The following is a 19,690-nucleotide window of genomic DNA, read 5'->3' as shown; positions in this document are numbered from 1 at the left end:
GATATTGATGATTCTCTTTTTTCTGTGACAAAATTCACTAGGGAAATCCTGGATGTCAAAGTACAAAAGCAGATTGCTAATATGGGCAAGGGGGGGGGCAGGGGGGAGGCTATGAGCAATGTAGGTATAATCCACAACACACTCCAAGCACTGGAGGTCCTTTAACCTGATTAATATCAGGCACCATACTTCATCTGTGAAGCCTGACATACAGGAACACTAAGCCACATTTTATATTCTCTAAATAAACTTTCTGAACAACATTAAGCCGGGGCATCTGGCATTTAAAACTGTGATTTATTGTCAAATTAACATTTTCACTACAACATTATTTAATTTGCCAAATGAAATAATTCTTTGTATTTGTATTAGATAGGGAAAAAACTCAAAATGCAGTTGTATTGCTAAACCTAATGATGGGCATCATAATTATAACATTATTTGAATAACATGCATGTGTTAAACTATCATTAAATTATAAGTTATCTGTTGAATGTTGGCAGTGCCATCAAGAGACGGTGCCCCATGATATAATCTCACAAATATTTCTACTAAAATTTAAGAGTTTCTTCCCACTTTGAAATTAAATAAAAACTTTGAAAATAGGCATCTAAAATAGTCTCCACATATTTCAAGGAAAAGGATTTTTTTAAGTCTTGATAAAAGATTGACCAAGAATTCTTTTATTTTAATGGAAAAGGGGAGTGAAAGCATCATGTTGAAAGAATACAAAACAGTGACACTAGGACAAGTGAAAATATAATGATGCAGCAAAGAGCAGCAAGGAAAGGTGACAGGGAACAGGAAAAAGAAAGGGCGAAAAGGGGAGACTGTTCAGAAAGAATGCAAAAGGCAAGTCTCAATATCAGTGTGTGAACAAGGATAAAGAGGGAAGAGATTCAACACAGAACAGTAAGTAAAAAGACTCTCACCTTATTTCATTAAATTAGTTCATAAGAAAAATAGAACAGCAGGCTGAGAACAAAGTGACTAAGAGCAAGAAAGGAGATAAGTGGGATTTCTTTAGGAAATGCTGCCCACTGGATAAAAAATGGTCTTTCAAAAGTGAGAATTTAAAGTAAATTTCTTTACTGTCAAAAAAATTTTGAAGTAACAATATTAGAACAATAAAATTATTTTTCTTCCTACTCTTCCTAGGGAAAAGTAGGTTCACCTTTTAAAATAAAGATTTTAGTGTGAATTTAGGATTAGAACAACCATCATCACCTGTCTATGGATTAAATTATAATTTCAAATTAATCTGAAATTATAATTTCAAAAGCCAACATTTAATTCTGCTACAGTACATCATTATTCATCCTATCATTCAGATACTATACCCTTTTTACTCTGATTTATTTATATATGTGAGCAATAAATATATATATATAATATTTTTCTACTTTAAAATGGCTAACAGTTCATTTTAACATATAATAAAATTTGTCAAAGAATTCTACAATATAAATCTCAACTATAAAATTTTATACATTTTTATAACATTCTATAAAAACTACAATTTCATAATATTTTGATAAAGAATAAAGAAAAGCATACTTATATTACTCCACCCTAAATTTTTGATTTTTAGAAAGAGCAGTTTACGTTCTCCCTTTTGTATTACATACTTTCAGAAAGCAGATATTTCTCAAAGATAATGCCATAATAAACAAGAAAAACAGAGGCATATAGCAAAAAAAAAGAAACTTTTTAAGAAGCCAAAACATCATTAGGAAATATTTATTTTATTGTAACAATCCAGTTCCAGGTTTAAGTGATTCTTCAGATCCATACTGTACTGTTCCTATTCCTCTGATTAGCGTTTTCTCACAAGCCACCAATCTTTCCTAATCTTCTGTACTGCTACCAAAACACAAAAAACTATTTCTGCCAGATACATCAACTATGAAATTAAACTAGTCATTTTTAGAAAAACTGCTCAACTCTCAAAATATGAACCTGCATCTTTTATCATGCACAGTTATAAAGCCCTCTGCACCCAATGTTCCAATTAATTTTTTAAAAATTCATGAAATATGGTACTAGTTGTGTTTTTACCAATAGGATACCCAGGATGAAGCAGTAAGGGTTTTGATAAAAACTCAGATACATTTAAGAACACGTGTAAGAAGATGTACACAATGTCTGAATCTTGAATGCCTGGGAAAAGCAACTGATAATCAGACTTTTATATCATACTCCTGACCTGCCTAAAACTTTATTAATTCCAATCTATTACGGCCCCCAATACTTCAAAATAAACCTTTTTAACCAGAGAGATTTCCGTCATATACAGATCCCAACAATATTTCCTGTAACTTCCACTTTTATCATCCTGTGTTCAGGTTTTACTATGCCACCATTCCCTGCCTTCCTTTGTCCTACTTCCTCCTCTGTACTTCCTTCCACTTCCATTGATTCCTAATTGCTTTCCCTTCTCTCTTTATTCTATTTTTCACCTTATACACTAGAGCAGCCTAGGCATTATTTTTCACCCTGTGCACTAGAGTGCAGAGTGCAGTTGGCACACTACAGCCCAGGGACCAAATCCAGACCACCGCATGTTGTTGTAAATAAAGTTTTATTGGAACACAGCCACACCCACTCACTTAGCTATTGTCTTTGGCTGCTTTCCTGCTATGAGGATAGAGTTGAATAGTTGAGACAGAGACCATATGGTCCACAAAGCCTAAAATATTTACTATCTGGCCCTTTACAGAAAATGTCGGCCATCCCCTGCCTCAGAGGTATAGAAGGAAAGACTATATTTTTCACCATCTATAGATTTTTTTTTAAATGACCACATCTCATCAGAGAATGCATGAAAAATTTCTGGTGAGTAAACCCTGTATCACTAACACAGGGTGCCATCTCACAAATACCTCTCGCTCCTTCTTTCAAGTTTTACATAGTCCAGTATACAACTTGACTGGGTCTAACTTTCCTGGTCCAATGACTGATCACCACTCTAATACCTAAACAACAGAAAATTTGGCTAAACAAGTAGTATAGGCATACTGGAGAGCCTTTTATAAATACAGAGAGAAGGGAATCCGCCAGAGTTAACTATATACTCTGCAATAACACTAGCAGCAGAAAAAACCCTATGCATACAGAGGTTCTTAGTAAGCGTGTGATCAAATAAGAACATCATTCCAAACTTGCAAATTCTATAAGGCAGTAGGAAAGAGAGGATAACAAAAAGATATTTAGACAGTTCCAGCACCCTGGTATGTGCCCATGCTTTAATCCCTGACAGAAGCAGGGATTAAAGCATGTCAATGCAATGCAAATGACATTCACAAATGGACAGTTACAACTAAATGGATATTTCCCTCTTTTACCTTTTCGTTAACTAATTAATTCATGAAATGGATAGAGTACAGTACTATCCTTATTAGTAACAATACCACTAGCACTTCCAAAAGTACTTCATACTTTTCAGAGTACTCACCACACTACCTCACTTCATTCTGTCATTCACCTTGTGAAAGAGCTACTGCCATCCCTAATATGAGGATACTGTGTCCAGTGCTCCTAGCAACAAATAATAATGCCTCTAAATATCCACAATTAACAGTTAATAGATGAGGAAATGGCTCAAGATTTTGGTACTCCTTCCATTTCCCTACTTAAAAAGCAGCACTATCTTATTTTTCCTTTCCTTTGTCCCTTGTCTGGCAAGCTAGCAAAAATGTGTGTCACATAAGTAGTTTTGTGATAAGCAGTGGAGACTATTATTGAAACATCCTTATTTTCCTCAGTAGTTTCATTGGATCTGTGGGCATTTTCATTCATTCATGTTTTTTCTCCCCAACCCGTCTCCCCTGTTCTTTCTCTTTCTCTCTCTCTCTCTCTCTCTCTCTCTCTCTCTCTCTCTCTCTCACACACACACACACACACACACACACAATTATCATACTGGGAGACAAGTATCTGTGCAGCAATCGTCCTTATACAATGGCCATAATCTCACAGAGAAGACCCCCAAACTATGAGGTTCCAAGACGTGTGCAGCAGTTCCAGCTGTGCTCCACACCTGCAGGAAGGAGACCTTGGCACTCGCAGCAGGAGCAGGCGTTCCACTGGTGCTGCAGCAGGCACGGAAACCCCTCACTTGAAAAGAAGGAAGTGAGAAACTAGCCTTATTTTGCTGGCAGGTTATTTAATTTAACCTACAACTCTGGAGCAGAGCCAGAACTCTCCAATGACGGCCTGCTGCTGTCACCAGAAAAAAGGGCAAAATCCACCACTACCACAAACACCCCACACATTATAGTTCCATCCCAATTATGGAAGTAAAAAACTGATCTTTTGAATCAAGCTGGCTACATCCCAATTAAGGATGTGAAAAACTGAACCCTCAAATCAAATTATCAAGCTGGAAAAATAGGGTGATTTAATCATGGACATCTTATAAAGGCACTAGACAGCATGATAAATTTGTGGTGTAGGTTATATACCATAGAATGCATCTCATAAATTGATTACTGTGACCTTGAGCTATTTAAACAAACACAAAACCCATATTCAAGAATAGAGAAAAGTATTTATGAATTGCTACAGTTCTCCACACAAAGATATTTTCTTTCCTAGGGTAAATTATTTCAAAGGGTAAAGACAGACGCACACTGAAATTAGTTATTTAGACGTGTTTAAGCTAAAAATTGGTAAGCACACGTACACGAAATTCTGTGGTCTCATCTTTAGTCTGTCAAGGTTTTTAAATCCCTCTTGAGCTGGAGTACCATTTTTAGCTTGGCTAGGTCAGAATGACACTGAACAATATGAATGATGACACACAAGACAGCTATATGGAAGAGTTGTCATCAGCAAGCCAGCTGTGCTAACACCTGTATGTCCTGCACAGCTGATCTTCAGAACCAGCATCAAGAAACTGAGAACGGAAAGGGGCTCAAAGATCATAAGGAACAGAGAGTCATTAATAAGTCACTTAAAGCTGCATTATTAGAGGCAGATGACCATTGTTTCAGCTTTAAAATAACTGTCAGTTTCATTAAATAAAAATTATTCTGTGGTCTTTGTATTCCTTGTAAATGCATTGAAAATTAAAAATCAAAGTTAACTATGTATTACCAAATATTGTCATTAACCATTTTTTAAGGTAAGATTATAAAATCACATTTAAAGATTTGCCTATTTAGAGTCTTCACCTGTCAGATTCTACTTGACTCTATTTATTCCAGAATCCACTCTAACAATAGAAGTAACCATCTTTCTACTTCATAGGAGTTAAACTAGCTATTACCTATAAATTTGTTGTTAGCATATCTCTCTTTCTTAGGGACATCCTTATAATTGAATCTAGGCTTTCTCCTCTAGAGCTTGATTAGGCAAAGTAAATACATATGCTATTTTTAGCAATCAAAAAACTAAAGACAGTATCAGCAAGACTTCCACTGGAATCTAGAGGTGGCTTTAGTTATGTTTAGAGACTGGGTGATGGTAAAAGTTTGACTCATTCAACAAACATTCATTAAGTGCCTACTGCGTACCAGGCACTGTGGTAGATGCTGAGGATATAAAAATTAAGGAGACAGAATTCCATCCCTCAAGGACTTCAAACTCTACTGGCATAATTAATCTCTCAAAATGTATTTCCTAGCCTCCCATTTATCTATAATGTCTTGTTTCTCCTGTCAATTGCTATACTACCTTCTTTCTTTGCCAAAGAGAATTATGTTAATCAATCTCAAACCTTTACCTTTAGCCCTGACTTTTCCCCTGAGGTCCTGACTCACATATCCTGCTGATCACTCCATATTACCTTAAACTCAGTATTTCCAAAACAAAACTCATCATTGTCTCCCTTTTTCTCCCTAACAAAAGAAAAAAAAAGAAAAAAGAGAAAAAGCCTGCTCCTCTCTTTGTTTTCCCAACATCAGTTAATCACACTGCCCATCTTGGGAGTCATCCTCCCCTGCCTTTCACATCTCCATGTGCCATTTTACTAAATGAGCTTCATATCCTTTCTTCTGACACCACCAATCATCACTCTCCTGGTCCAAACCTTCACCAGCACTCATCTAGCCTACAGAATCACAGTTCTTAAAAACCACCTTCATTACTCAGTATTTCCAGTCTGCAGATGTGCCCCCCTAGAGCCCCAATTCAGTACGGAAATCTGACCACATCACTCCTTAGTTTAAACCCTAGTTTAGTCTCACTTCCTCCATAATAAAGATCCAAGATTCTTAAAACAGCCAAAAAAAAAAAAGTTCTTCCGTGACCTGGCTGCCACCTGCCTCATTCAGCACTCTCCTTGCACTTAATACTGAATTGAGGCTATTTGGCTATTCATGCTTCCATGCACTTGCACATACTACTCTCTCTGCTGGAATGCCTTTCCCGTCTTTCCTCATACTTCAAACCCCTTCCAGGCTTTAATTTTCTTCTGAGAAATTTCCAGCCAACCTTGGGTTTTCTAAGCATGCCGCACAGGTGAATAACCCTATCTAAACGGATATGGAACTGCATCTATGGATGCATATTTATCATAGTATACTGGAATTATCTGTGTCTCTACCTTGAAGAAAAGGACTATGAGATATGTACCTACCTACCTACATACATACATACACATATATAATGTTGTTGTTGTTGTTGTTTGTGTGTGTGTTTGTTTCCCCAAAGGCTGGTACAGTTTCTGGCCCATAATATACATTCAAAAAGCATTTGTAGGACTTAACTATTTACAGTAAATATCGTGTTTTATGTTGGATTAGAGGTTTTAAGTGACTTCATTGTACAAGCAAATCCAAGAGTGTCATCAAAAACCCCTGTAACTTCCTAGTCATTGGTCTAGTGTCACTTCAGCCTTATAAGTTTACAGGATTTATAGATTCAGGTATTCTAATCTTCTGAGGTTTCAAGATTGTGACTTCCTGTTTTATCTTTTAGTCATCTTATTGAAAAGGCATCTGACACTTCTCATAAATGTTCAGAGGTAATTTTAAAGTTCATAGTACGCTATGATCATACATAGGAAACAATTTAATCCTTCCAAACTCAAGCAATCTCTAAAAGCCTCAAGAATCCAGCCATTCTGCTAATTGAAAAATAATTTTAAAAAGATGACAAAAAATATTCAGATTCTTCCCCACATTCCAACTTTACCAAAATTGACTTACTTTCACCCACAGCTACAGTAAAACAAGACATCTGTTAGTATCAAATAAATACTAACATAACTTAATTTTCTCATACCTAACCCTAAATAATCCAGACATTATCCTATCCATCCAATCATTACCCTGTCCTGAAAATTATTTTGATATAATTATTGTACTTTCTCTGTTTTCCTCACAATAGAAATAATCAAGCATGTTTGGAGGGCTCTTAATTTTTTAAAAATTTCAATTCCTGAGAGGATATATTATCAGTAATATTAGAAGCCTTCTGGTAAAATTATTAGGAAAATAAATGTATACAATTTTAGGGAGAGATGTGAGGAAAAATGGCAGAGTAAGGAACTCCAAAAGCCAGTCCCTACATAAAAGCAATGAATAAACTGGCAAAATTTATCAGAATCAACTTTTTCAGAACTCTGAAAACTATCTGAAAGTTTACAGCAACCAGGTAAAATCTTAATCAAGAAAAATCACCTGAATCTTGGTATTTAAGGAAATCTCCATCGAAATACTAACAGACCACTAAGTTAACAGAACAGAGGTTTCAGTGGCCACACATGACCAAGAATACAGACCTTATGAAATTAGTTCAGGAAGTCACTGAGAAAACAAAAACTACTAGAGTAAACAGCAACAACAAACACTAGGGTTGGGAGAGAATCTGATTTCCAGAGTTACCACATTATATATTCAAAATATCTACTTTTCAACAAAAAATTTTGAAGTATGCAAAGAAATAAGAAGGTATGGCCCATACATAAGAAAAACAGAAATTAATAGGAACTGTTCCTGAGGAAGCTTAGATACTAGATTATCACACAATCACCTTAAATCAATTATTTCAAATGTGTTTCAAAAGTTAAAGGAAACCATGTACAAAGAACCAAAGGAAACCGCGAGAGTAACATCTTGCAGATGAGAAATATAAATAGATAAAAAGCATAGAAAGGAACCAAATAGAAATTTTGGAGTTGACATATTCAAAGTGCTGGGGGAAAAAAACTGTCAATCTAAAATTCTATATCCAACAAAAATATTCTTCCAAAATGAAGGAGAAAGTAAGCCATTCCAAGATACAAAGCTGAGGGAGTTCTTTACCACTAGTCCTGCCCTAGAAGAAAGGCTAAAGGGAGTCCTTTGGTCTGAAATGAAAGGACACTAGACAGTAACTCAAATCCACAAGAAGAAATCAAGAATACCAGTGAAGGAAACTGAATACATAAATATAAAAGTCAGTATTAATGTATTTATGATTTGTAAATCCTCTTTTTTTCTATATGATTTAAAAGACAACTACATAAAACAATACTTATAAACTATTTCAAACCATACAGAATTACCTTAGAACTAAATAGCAAAAAGATATCTGGAAAATGCCCAAATATTTTGGAAATTAAACAACACACTCTTAAACAATGAATAGGTCAAAGAAGAAATCACAGAGAAATTAGAAAATACTTTGAGATAAATGAAAACAAAAACACAACATACCAAAACTTATGGGAAGCAGTGACAGCAGTGTTCACATGGAAATTTATGGCTTAAACGCCTACATGTAAAAAGAACAAAGATCTCAAATCAATAACCTAACCTTCTATCTGAGGGAATTGGAAAAAGAGGATCAAAGTAAACCCAAAGCAAACAAAAGGAAGGAAATAATAAAGATCGGAACAGAGATAAACACAATAGAGAACAGAAAAATAATAGAGCAAATCAAGAAAACCAAATTTGGTACCTTGAAAAGATCAACAAAATTGACAAACCTTAACTAGACTCACCAAGAAAAAAAGATTAATAAATTACTAAAATTAGAATTAAATTGGGGACATTTTACTACTGACCTTACAGAAATAAAACAATTCTAAGAAAATGAACAACTTTATGTCAACAAATTACATAACCTAGATGAAAAAGATAAATTCCTAGAAACACATGAACTACCAAAGCTGAATCAAAAAGAAACAGATAATCTAAATAGATTTATTACAAGGAAAGAGATTGAATCAGTATTCAAAAAGTTTCCAGCAGAGAAAATCACAGGACAAGACAGCTTTACTGGTAAATTCTACCAAAAATTTAAACAATTAACACCAATCTTTCTCAAAGTCTCCCAAAAAAATTGAAGTGGAGGGGCTACTCCTAAATTCATTCTATGAGGCCAGTATTACTCTGAAACCAAAGCCAGACAAAGATATAACAGGAAAACTGCAGACCAATATCTCTTATGATCATAGATACAAAAATCCTCAAAAAATACTAGCAAACCAAATCTAGCAGCATATTCAAATGATTATACTCCACAATGAAGTGGTGTTTATACCAGAAATGCAAAGATGGTTTAACATATATAAGTCAATCTATGCAGTACACAACATTAGCAGAATGAAGATTTTTTTAAAAAAATCATCTCATTTGATGCAGAAACAGCATATGACAAAACCCAACAACACCCTTTCATGACAAGAAAACTTCAAAATACTAGAAACAGGAAAGAACTTCCTCAATCTGATACAGGACGTCTATAACATTTAATGGTGCAAGACCAAAAGCTTTCCCCATAAGATTAGGAACAACACACAAGAAAGTCTGTTGTCATCATATTATCATACGGCTAGAACTGGAAGTTCTAGTCAGGCAATGAGATGAAATAAAGGAATAAAGGGAGGGAGGGAGGGAAAGAAAAGGAAGAGAGGGAGGAAGGGAGGGAGGAGGGCGGGCATCCAAATTAGAAAGAGGTAAAACTATCTTTTATTTGTAGATATCACAATCTTATATACAGAAAGTCTTAAAGAATCCACAAAAAAGTTATTAGAGCTAATAAATTCAGCAAAGTTGCAGTATACAAGATCAACACCCAAAAATCAGTTATATTTTCATATGATCAATTGATTTGTCAATTGATATAGTCAACTGATTTTCACTAAGGCTACTAAGATTACTGAATGGAGGGAAAGAACAGTCTTTTTAATAAATGGTGCTGGGATAACTGGATATCCATGGAAAAGAGTGAAGTTGGATCCTTGCATCATACCACATACAAAAATTAACTCAATATGGACAAAAGACCTAGATATGAGAGTTAACACTATAAAACTCTTCGAAGAAAACATAGGGTAAAATCCTCATGACCTTGGATTTGGCAATGCATTCTTAGATATGAGACCAAACACATGAGCAACAAAAGAAAAAACTGGACTTCATCAAAGTTCAAAACTTTTGTTGATCAAAGGACACGAACAAAAAAGTAAAAAGACAACCCACAGAATGGGATGAGGGGGTATAGGAGTGACTGATTAATGGCTACTGGGTTTCTTTTGGGGGTGATAAAAATATTCTGGAGTTAGATAGTTGTGATGGTTGCACAACATTGTAAATACATTGAAAGTCACTGAACTGTACATTTTTTAAATGGTTTAAATGGTGATTTTTTTTTTAAAGTTCAATAGTTATGTTTTTTCTAAAATACAAAAAGTAGTTCAGAATTCAACTAAATAGAAAAGTGTGTGTATTAAAAAAAATGTACCTCGTGAAAAGTTGTAATGATTTTGTTTTTCTCTTTGTCTTACTTTTCTTAACCCCAAATAACCTGAAATAAGCCCCCAAAAAGTTTCTTAATAAAAAGTTAACTTCTGGCCTATATTTAAAACAGCCATAAATAAAATATATTTAAATGTAATTTTTTTAAAAAAACTTCTGTTTCTTTGAAAAAAACAGTATATGCTTTTAAATAAAAAATGACTAGCCTTCTTTATTAAATACTAGTATCAGTCCCAAATGGGATTTTAAAAATAATATACAGTAAACAGCTGTGTATAATACAGTTTTAGGATTTGAAAAGTTGAATGTTAATGCGTCAAAGTTAAAAATTAACAAATATCCAAAAAGTAATCACTTTTCCTAAAAGCAAACATGTTTAGTTTAAGTTCTTTAAAGTACAAGAAAATAATTTCTACATGAAAGTAAGTTCTTTTTATTTGATTATTGTGTCAGAAGTTAGTATTAAAATTCAATTCAGCAGGTTAAAATTTGGTTTTATTCTAGAATAACTGGTGCATACCTTGCAAACGTATGTGGTTAAGAAATATGAATAGCTATACTATTTGACTATGTACAGTAAACTATGCTGAAGAGGTTGGGTGTAACCCCAGTCATTTTTACTGTACCATGAAAGAGCCTGGACCCTCCTTCTATACTACTCTTAGATTCTCCAAGACAGCAAAATGCCACTGGACAGTCCACAGTGGCCAAAAAAATAAACCTGCAAACTCTGGCTTGAAGACAGGTGGGCTGCACCTTCCTGAGAGCTTCAGAGGTACCCTCTGGGTCTCTTCCTTATCACTCATTCATTGTCACCCATACTTCGTAGAAAAGAGAATTAGCCCAATAATCAATTAGCCTTTCCTAAATTTTCACTTCAAGCTTGAAAAGTAATTGATAATTTTAAAATCACTATACATATAGAAATTTCCAGAGACTTAAATCAAAATAACTAACTATTACATCTGAAGGGAGATTAAAAAGCCATATAGCAAAAGTAAATCTACAGTGGTTGTAGGCCAATTCTGCAGACATCTTTCTTTCCATATGACACGAAAATCAAAAGAACTGCAAATGAAGACGTGTATGATTACAACTGTCCTGTTGCAATCAGTCTTTATTGTATTTAAAATACATATTTTGCCATTCTCATAATGAAAGGGTAAGGTACAACATTTATATTTCACATTGATGATGGTTTTTGTTTGATATCAAAGTCCATTCCCAAAACAGCTGCTAACCAACATTACTTTCCTCTGTCTGGGGAGATGACAAACAATTGATTTCAAAGGCAACATTAACTGGTATAAAAAGGTATGCCATATACATGACATAATTTATTTTTCCTATCGGAAGTCTCACCATATACCCAAAAAAATCTAACCAAAGATGTCTCTTTTCCTACAAACCTAAATTTCAGATTTCTAGCATGTATGGATTTGATGTGATTATATTTAAACTATACCGACAGGCTAAATTTTTTTAAGTGGGAAGGAGGAGAAATCACAATTTCAAATAATATTGCTTAAAAATAGCACTCAGAGTATTAGATTCCTTTTTTCAGAATACTCTCTGTGAGTCACTTTTTGCTAGTCACTTTCAATATCAAAGAATACAGAGGTCCATTGTTTTTAAAATGTTAAAATGTATTAAACATGTTTATTGATGTTATTTTGTATTTCCTTAACAGGATTAGTTTTTAGGATATTTTTAAGTGATTTTAAAACTATATTGTATAAAAAATTTGATTCACAAAATTATTCTAAATATGATTCATTCATAAATTCCATATATCCTAAAAGTACTAGGTATTTACATTATTCCAACAAATTGTCTGTTAAATAATAACAGAAACAAATAACATTTCTCTACTTTTAAATAATGAAATAATGAGACATCTTTGAATCTGGAGTGCTAACAAAGTACACAGTCAGTATTGAGTCAATACTTAATGATATTAAGTTTTTAGTAATATTGTAATATCCTTATTATGCTGTTCATCACTATAAACTAAAAGTCAATTTATCATACAGAAGTAATCAATTGAAAATAACAGACTATTATTAAGTATATTCAATTTCTACTTTAAGAATACATTCCTATAAAAAGGTAAATTACAACTTGAAAAACATTACTGCCTAAGTTAAGGTATATGAGTACTGCCAAATACAATACTTTATGTCTCTCTCTATATATCAATATATGTATATAGGATAGTAGGTTTAAGAGTGGTAAGAGGTTAGACAGTGTGGTCAAACATTTTATCATTATGAGACATATATGAATCTTAATGACCTTTAGTTCAGTCAGCAAAGACCACAAATAACTCAAGTGCAATTATACCAGTTTGGGGAAAACACTATTTTCATAGTTTTATCACATACATAAAGTGAATTCTGAAAAAAGTTATGCAATATAGCATTGTTCAATACAAATTTTCAGTCATTTGAAAGGATCCTTTTGTTAATTTATTTTTAAAGAAATCTACAAAATGAATTAAAGTACTTTACAGTTAATAAAATTAATGACTAGGAGAACTGTGTCATAATACAATTTGAACAATATTGAAGAAAAATTATAATACCTTATGAAGCACATTTTCTACTGTTCTCATATGATTAGCAACACATTCTTTGTCCCTAGAAACAAAATAAAGATTAGGTGTTAGTAAAACCCAAACCTTACTATAATTGTAACACATTTTAGTATAAGTGACTATTACTGAAAAATAAGGGTTAGTTTGTCCTAAAGGGTAAAACCTAACAATATTCACTAGTATATTTCCGCTTTTAATTCTTATCTTCAGTTATACTGCCTGCCAAAAATTAGAGGGGGGAATAATTCTTATGGATATTTTCAAAGTTAAAAGAGAGTGAAAAAGAAAGAAAGAAAAAAAGAAATCATGTGATTACATTATTGATTTACAATGTGCTGAAAAGGCTAAACGTGCATTCTTTTGGCTTCTAATGAAAAAGACTTTAGAAATACTAGTGCTGGAGATATAAATGGTCATACTGGGCACAATAATATTTTCCTTTCTCCATGGGTTTTTTGTGCTATAATAATTACACAAAAACCTTCTATGGCCTTGACTAGAAATATGCAAAGTTACTATTTTCTTCTCTAGCCTTGTATATTGAGTTTAGCCTTTATGATGAAATTAAAAGTTGGGATGAGAATGCTGAAGACAAAATTTTAATGGTGAATTATAAATTGAAAACTGTAAATAATGTATTAGCTCTCCAAATTTCAAATTAGCTTTCTTTAGCTTTCTTATAAGCACATGTGCCCATGGTCACAGATCTCAGACTTGACAAATTCCTGAATTACCAGCAGTATTCTGAAGGCACAATATGAATCTAGAGGTTTTATAATCTTGTTTTCATTAATCTTAGAATTTTCAATGCTCTGAGATGTACTAAAAATTACCTGTGCTAAGCTTCTCATTTGACATGAGGAAACTGAGACTGAAAAATGACAGCAAAAAGCTGATTCAGTCAAACTTATATTTTTTTAAAATGACAATTACATATAACCAATATGGTAGTGCACTGTTATAGAGCCTTACAATTTTCCAAAAATGTATTGGTGGGTATTCAAAATGCCAATATTGTGGCATTGTGTAAACTCATTTTTTCATTATGTGTGAGCAATATCCCAAGCCCACTGACAAAGCTGTGGGTATCCTAGGATTGCAAACTGCCCGTTTTATGATTTAGTTTACACATTACATTCATATTTCTTATGTTATGCTTAACAAGAGTTTGTCTCCAAACATTGTTAAGTTATAGTTACACATTTGCAAATATATATATATATACATATATGTATTTAATAGTACAGGAATCCAGAATTCCAAATTTAGAAAACACTGAGTTTATTAAAATTAGATGTTTAATCCATAAATAGATTTTCTTTAAGCCATGCTGTTGTAAAAAGGACTGTCTTAAAGTACTCCATGAAATTTGATGTGGGGAACAAATAAAAATACCCAAGAGAACTATTCAATTTGAACTTCACAGTGTATGTCAACTTGATTACCTGGTAAAAGGAAAAACACTCTCATCACAGTTACATAGTTGCCCACTCTGAAAATTGCATATTCTTCTCTATTTAACATATTTGAATATACAGCTATAAAATTAAATGAATTTTCCATGATCAATATGTTTTTACTGCACTTAAAAAGATGCTACAATACACATGTTGATTATATACTAACATTTCTTTATGGAAATATTACTTGCAATATTAGTATAATATATGCAGAAGAAAATTTGGGAGGCAGTGGGGCAGAAAGGGATGAGAAATATGACAGGAGAAACTATTCAAAACTTTAAAATAAAGAGTCTTATATCTCAAGTTAATGAAAACCTGATTTCAAACATGTAATGCTACAACAGAACCTAAAATACACAGCATTAGAGGTTATATAGAAACTTATTCTTTTCTAAGGTTTCTCAATAAAATATACATTTAGTATGTTAAGAGTTTTCTTTTTTGAGGATATATCAGAGAATTTCAAAGAGAGACAGCTGTACTTTTGTTTTCTAACACTGTATTATCCAGGGCTAAAACCCAGAGCATGAAAGTAAGAATTGATCTTTTGTCTGTTTTAAGTGATCTCCCCAAGGTCCAAATGCTCACTTGGCTGCCATGCGGAGGGCACTCTCTGCATCATGGATGTTCTCCTCCAGTCGACGCTTGTCCTGCTCCAGCTGGGTAAGATGTCTATTGAGCTGACGCAGAGATTGATCTTTTCTTCTCAGCTCCATCTTTGCCTCGGAGAGACTCTGCAAGCAGACAGAAAACAGAGTTACCTGTCAGCCCTGATAATTAACTTCAATTTATGCCATAGGCTATTAAACAAAGAAGGATACAGACTGACTGAGAAGTAGACTTGGGTCATTACACATCAAGGTTTAACAAATTTTCTGCAAAAAATTTTACATACTTACTAATTAGAAATGATAGAACTGATAAGATTTTGAAAAATGTTTAGCTGCAAAATACATCTCTGTTTTGTTTTTTTAAATACTGCAAGGCAAATACATTCTATTCTTACGAAAAATATCTGATTATTAAAAACCTCAGGTTACATTTTCTTTTAATGATAAAAAATAAAGATTTCAATGGAAAAAGTACATGAAATTTAGAGTCTATTTAAAACAAGAACTATCATACGCCAAAGTATGTGTGTGATGGAGAGGAAGGTAGATTAGGATACCTTTAAGAGAATGGGGAACCCAAAATTTAAAAGCACCACTACTCTCTTTTTAAATGTATCAATAACAGTTATGTTGCTATACACATCTCAGTGAACAAACACACTGGATTCGAAAATAAAATTCACTTATTTCCCATAAAAAACTCTCATGTCAGAGAAAACACAAACGTGATCAACATGTTTCAACAGAGAGAGTTATAGACAATACTTGCATTTGGAATTATGTTCCGTAAATATTTTCCTAGTCATAGAAGTATAAAATTTGTTGATATTTGCTATGTGCTTTAATCTGAAATATTCACTTAGCACAAAAATTTCAAGATAGAAGAGTACAATTTCATCTTGGAACTTTAAGGCTAAAGGTCTTAGACTCAAAAACTCATAAGTTCAAGGAGTATTTTCTTATTTAAAATTCTAGGATGTAAAACAATATAGGGATCAGAGGATCTCTTAGCACTAAAAATCTGCTCATTTCTTTGCCTATGAAATTTCTAGCATATGAGCTTATCAACCAGTTTTTCAATTAAGTTTGTTGGACAGTGAACTAAATAATTGATTGCATACACATAATATTTTTTCTTCTTTCTAAGAGTGTAGCCACACATTAACATTCACAACTATGCTTCAAATACCCAGTAAAGAACAACCAAGATGCAATAATTTCATGTTTAAAACTTTTCCAATAATATTATTTTAATGCACTCACAATAAGTAGTATATAAAAACTCAAGCTGCCTGCGTGGAGCTAAAATAATTAATTCACTCTGAACAATATGAATTGAAAGCAAAACCAGGTGTTTTGCTTTCAATTCAATAACATCTTTATTGGAGTATAATTGCTTTACAATGGTGCGTTAGTTTCTGCTGTATAACAAAGTGAATCAGCTATATGTATACATATATCCCCATATCCCCTCCTTCTTGCGTTTCCCTCCCACCCTCTCTATCCCACCCCTCTAGGTGGTCACAAAGCACCAAGCTGATCTCCCTGTGCTATGCAGCTGTTTCCCACTAGCTATCTATTTTACATTTGGTAGTTTATATATGTCAATGCTACTCTCTCACTTCATCCCAGCTTACCCTTAAACCAGGTATTTTTAAATGCTAAAAGAAATTTAATTCAGTATTTCACTTTCAAACAGTCAAGTTGCTGTCAGACAAATACAAGTCAAGAAACTAGAAATAAGCAAACTGTGACTATTTTTTAGATATTATGTTTTATTTTAAATCTTTAGTACTAACAGATCTTTAAGTATATCCCACTATGGAAATAGTCACTGATTCAAACCAACTTAAAAAGACAACAAAGAATAGATTTGAAAAGCCATGCTAAACCTACTTATTTTGTGCCAATGTTAAGATATTTAAAGGCACTGAAGTATCATGAGATTTCTTTCTTTGAAAAAATAAAACCCATTTGAGTCCTTTTAAAGGCAATATTTCTGGCATCTTTCAGGTAATAAAAAATGCTGTTTTTCAGATGTGAATATAAAATTAATGATCCACCACCAGTTACACATAAAGCTTGAGTTCTTTTTCCAACAGAAATAATAGAATGTGCCACTCCATTCGAATTCTCTTGCTCAGTAGTTCTTATGAGTAGAGGTGTATATTTGTGAGGGGTGTTCAGGATATTGATTCCAGCCTCACCCAGAGAGCTCACTGGTCCAATCTGAGAGAACCCATGACCTTAAAATCACTATAAAACCATACTTGACTTTTCAGCAATTCTATGATCTCCTTCCAAAGAAGATATAACTCATAGAATTAGAATCTCCACTATATATCTAAATCTTCCAGTTTCCATCAGCTTTCATCTCCTTCTCTCAGGGGCAATGGCAGGGAGCCACCAAACTCTTCTAAAGCTTGCACTCTTTCAGAGGTACAGCTGAATAGCCTACTCTAAGACTGAAATTACAGACAACAAACAAAAAAAATGGTATAAATAGGTGATACGGATCATACTTCCTTAGTGTAAAAATGAAGAGATAACAGTTTTTGAAAAAAGAATAATCATAGTTATATAACTTATGGACACAGCATTCTCATTTTAAAGAGCTGAGGAACATCACAATGGAATCTATATACATCAATGAGTCCTAAGGTTCGTGGTGATGTATGCAAAACACCAAGACATAAAAAGTGATTCAGTAATATGTCTTTTCTCTGATGTTCACATTTTTGTGTTTGACGACAAAAGTAGAATCCTTAAAAATCCTAACACTAAGCTTTAAAAAAAGAAAAACAAATTCATGTGTGTGTGTATATATATGATGTATATACATACGTACCTATACCATATGTAATATATATTAGACACATATAAAATTTTAACTTCAGCTTTTCTTTTCTCCCGTTCAGATTTATCTAATTAAAACCCATGATAAACTTTATGGACTCTAATATTTCCAACTGAAGGACTGAAACCAAGAGGGTGTACCTCTGGGCAGCTAGGCAATGATGATAAGCAAGCAGGTTAGCCACTAATTTCTCAACCAGGGCAGACTGTGAAAGTGTGATGTCCTGATATCCAAGAAACTGTTCAGGGGAGAATAGGATAAATCAAGTTTAATAACTCTGCTCCTAATTGTTCCCCCAATGCTCAACTCTAATTACTTGGAGAACTCTCCTGACTGTCACCTGATATTAAGTTGTTGGAGGCTGAGCCTGGAACAGCAAGATAATCAATAAACATTTAGTGGGGAGAAGAATGAAGATCCTGTTAAGCAGTGGGAACCTGCAGCACCCAAAGCCCTTCTGCTCATGAGAAAACCTATGGGACAACCATAGCGATTGCAAAGCAATAATCCAAAGCACTGTTTTTAGGCCTTGAGGCCTTTAGGCAACAGTACATTTGAGGAAAAAAGGTTAACACGGTGACCCTAATTACAGCCCACTTTCACATACTTCATATATAAGCGAAGACAAGCCAATTAGGTAGAAAGGAAGATAAGGGAAGTTTTATTTGTATACTAATTAAACCCCTGATGAAATTAAAGGAAAAACATACAGCTCTGTAATTGTGTCTGAGAAAGGTCACTTCAGGTTCAGTTATCAGAACAGCACAGCCTTAAGATATTTCACTTAATCCACAACACAGCCCTCATTTTGTACTCAGGTCTTAGTATTTACCAAAAAAAAAAAAAAAAAAAAAAAAAAATTCAAAGCCTGATACTGCATTTATCTTTAAACTATGTTTTGAACAATTTTAGCTGCTAGAAAGTTAATGCTAAAAATGGTAACAAAAGTTTAAAAGAAAATATACCATCTACACAAGAACCAATGCCACAATACTATTTATCAAACATTCCAAGTTTTCACTTTAAATCCAAAATGTTTTAAAGCAAAATTTTACAGCAAAATCCCAAGCTTACTGTATTTCAGAAGCTACTCTGCAAGATATTTATTGTATTTCTTTTAAGATAATGATCTCATTGCTCATGTACACCTCTCATAGTCCAGGAAAAAAAGCCAATGCTTTCACTCTTTTTTACTCTTCAATGCTTTCAATGCTTTTTTACTCTTATAAGAAGATAGTTTTACAACTGGTTGTTTTCCTAAGATGGTCATGAAAAGCTATGTACTACTAATGAAAGCCGGCAACGGGACTTCCCTGGTGGTCCAGTAGTTAAGAATCCGCCTTCCAATGCAGGTGATGCAGGTTCAATTCCAGGTCGTGGAACTAAGATCCCACATGCTGCAGGGCAACTAAGCCCGCATGCTACAACTACAGAGCCCACATGCCACAACTACAGAGCCCGCGTGCCACAACTAA

At 33.6% G+C, this 19,690-nt stretch overlaps 1 protein-coding gene across 10 annotated transcripts in view; it reads right to left on the bottom strand.

Annotated features, from left to right (window-relative positions):
- Nucleotides 1-19,690, bottom strand: part of CCDC171 (coiled-coil domain containing 171) — a 358,867-nt gene that overhangs the window by 87,863 nt on the left and 251,314 nt on the right. For all 10 annotated transcript variants that reach the window (XM_067744432.1, XM_067744430.1, XM_067744438.1 and 7 more), the window contains 2 exons: nt 15,336-15,481; nt 13,273-13,327 (listed from right to left, as the gene is read on the bottom strand). In XM_067744432.1, coding sequence (XP_067600533.1) covers nt 13,273-13,327; nt 15,336-15,481 — 201 coding nt within the window. The remainder of the gene's footprint in view (nt 1-13,272; nt 13,328-15,335; nt 15,482-19,690) is intronic.

Source organism: Pseudorca crassidens, chromosome 7 (genome assembly GCF_039906515.1).
Source record: "Pseudorca crassidens isolate mPseCra1 chromosome 7, mPseCra1.hap1, whole genome shotgun sequence".
NCBI classification, from domain to species: domain Eukaryota; kingdom Metazoa; phylum Chordata; class Mammalia; order Artiodactyla; family Delphinidae; genus Pseudorca; species Pseudorca crassidens.
This window is presented reverse-complemented; position numbering and strand designations above follow the sequence as displayed.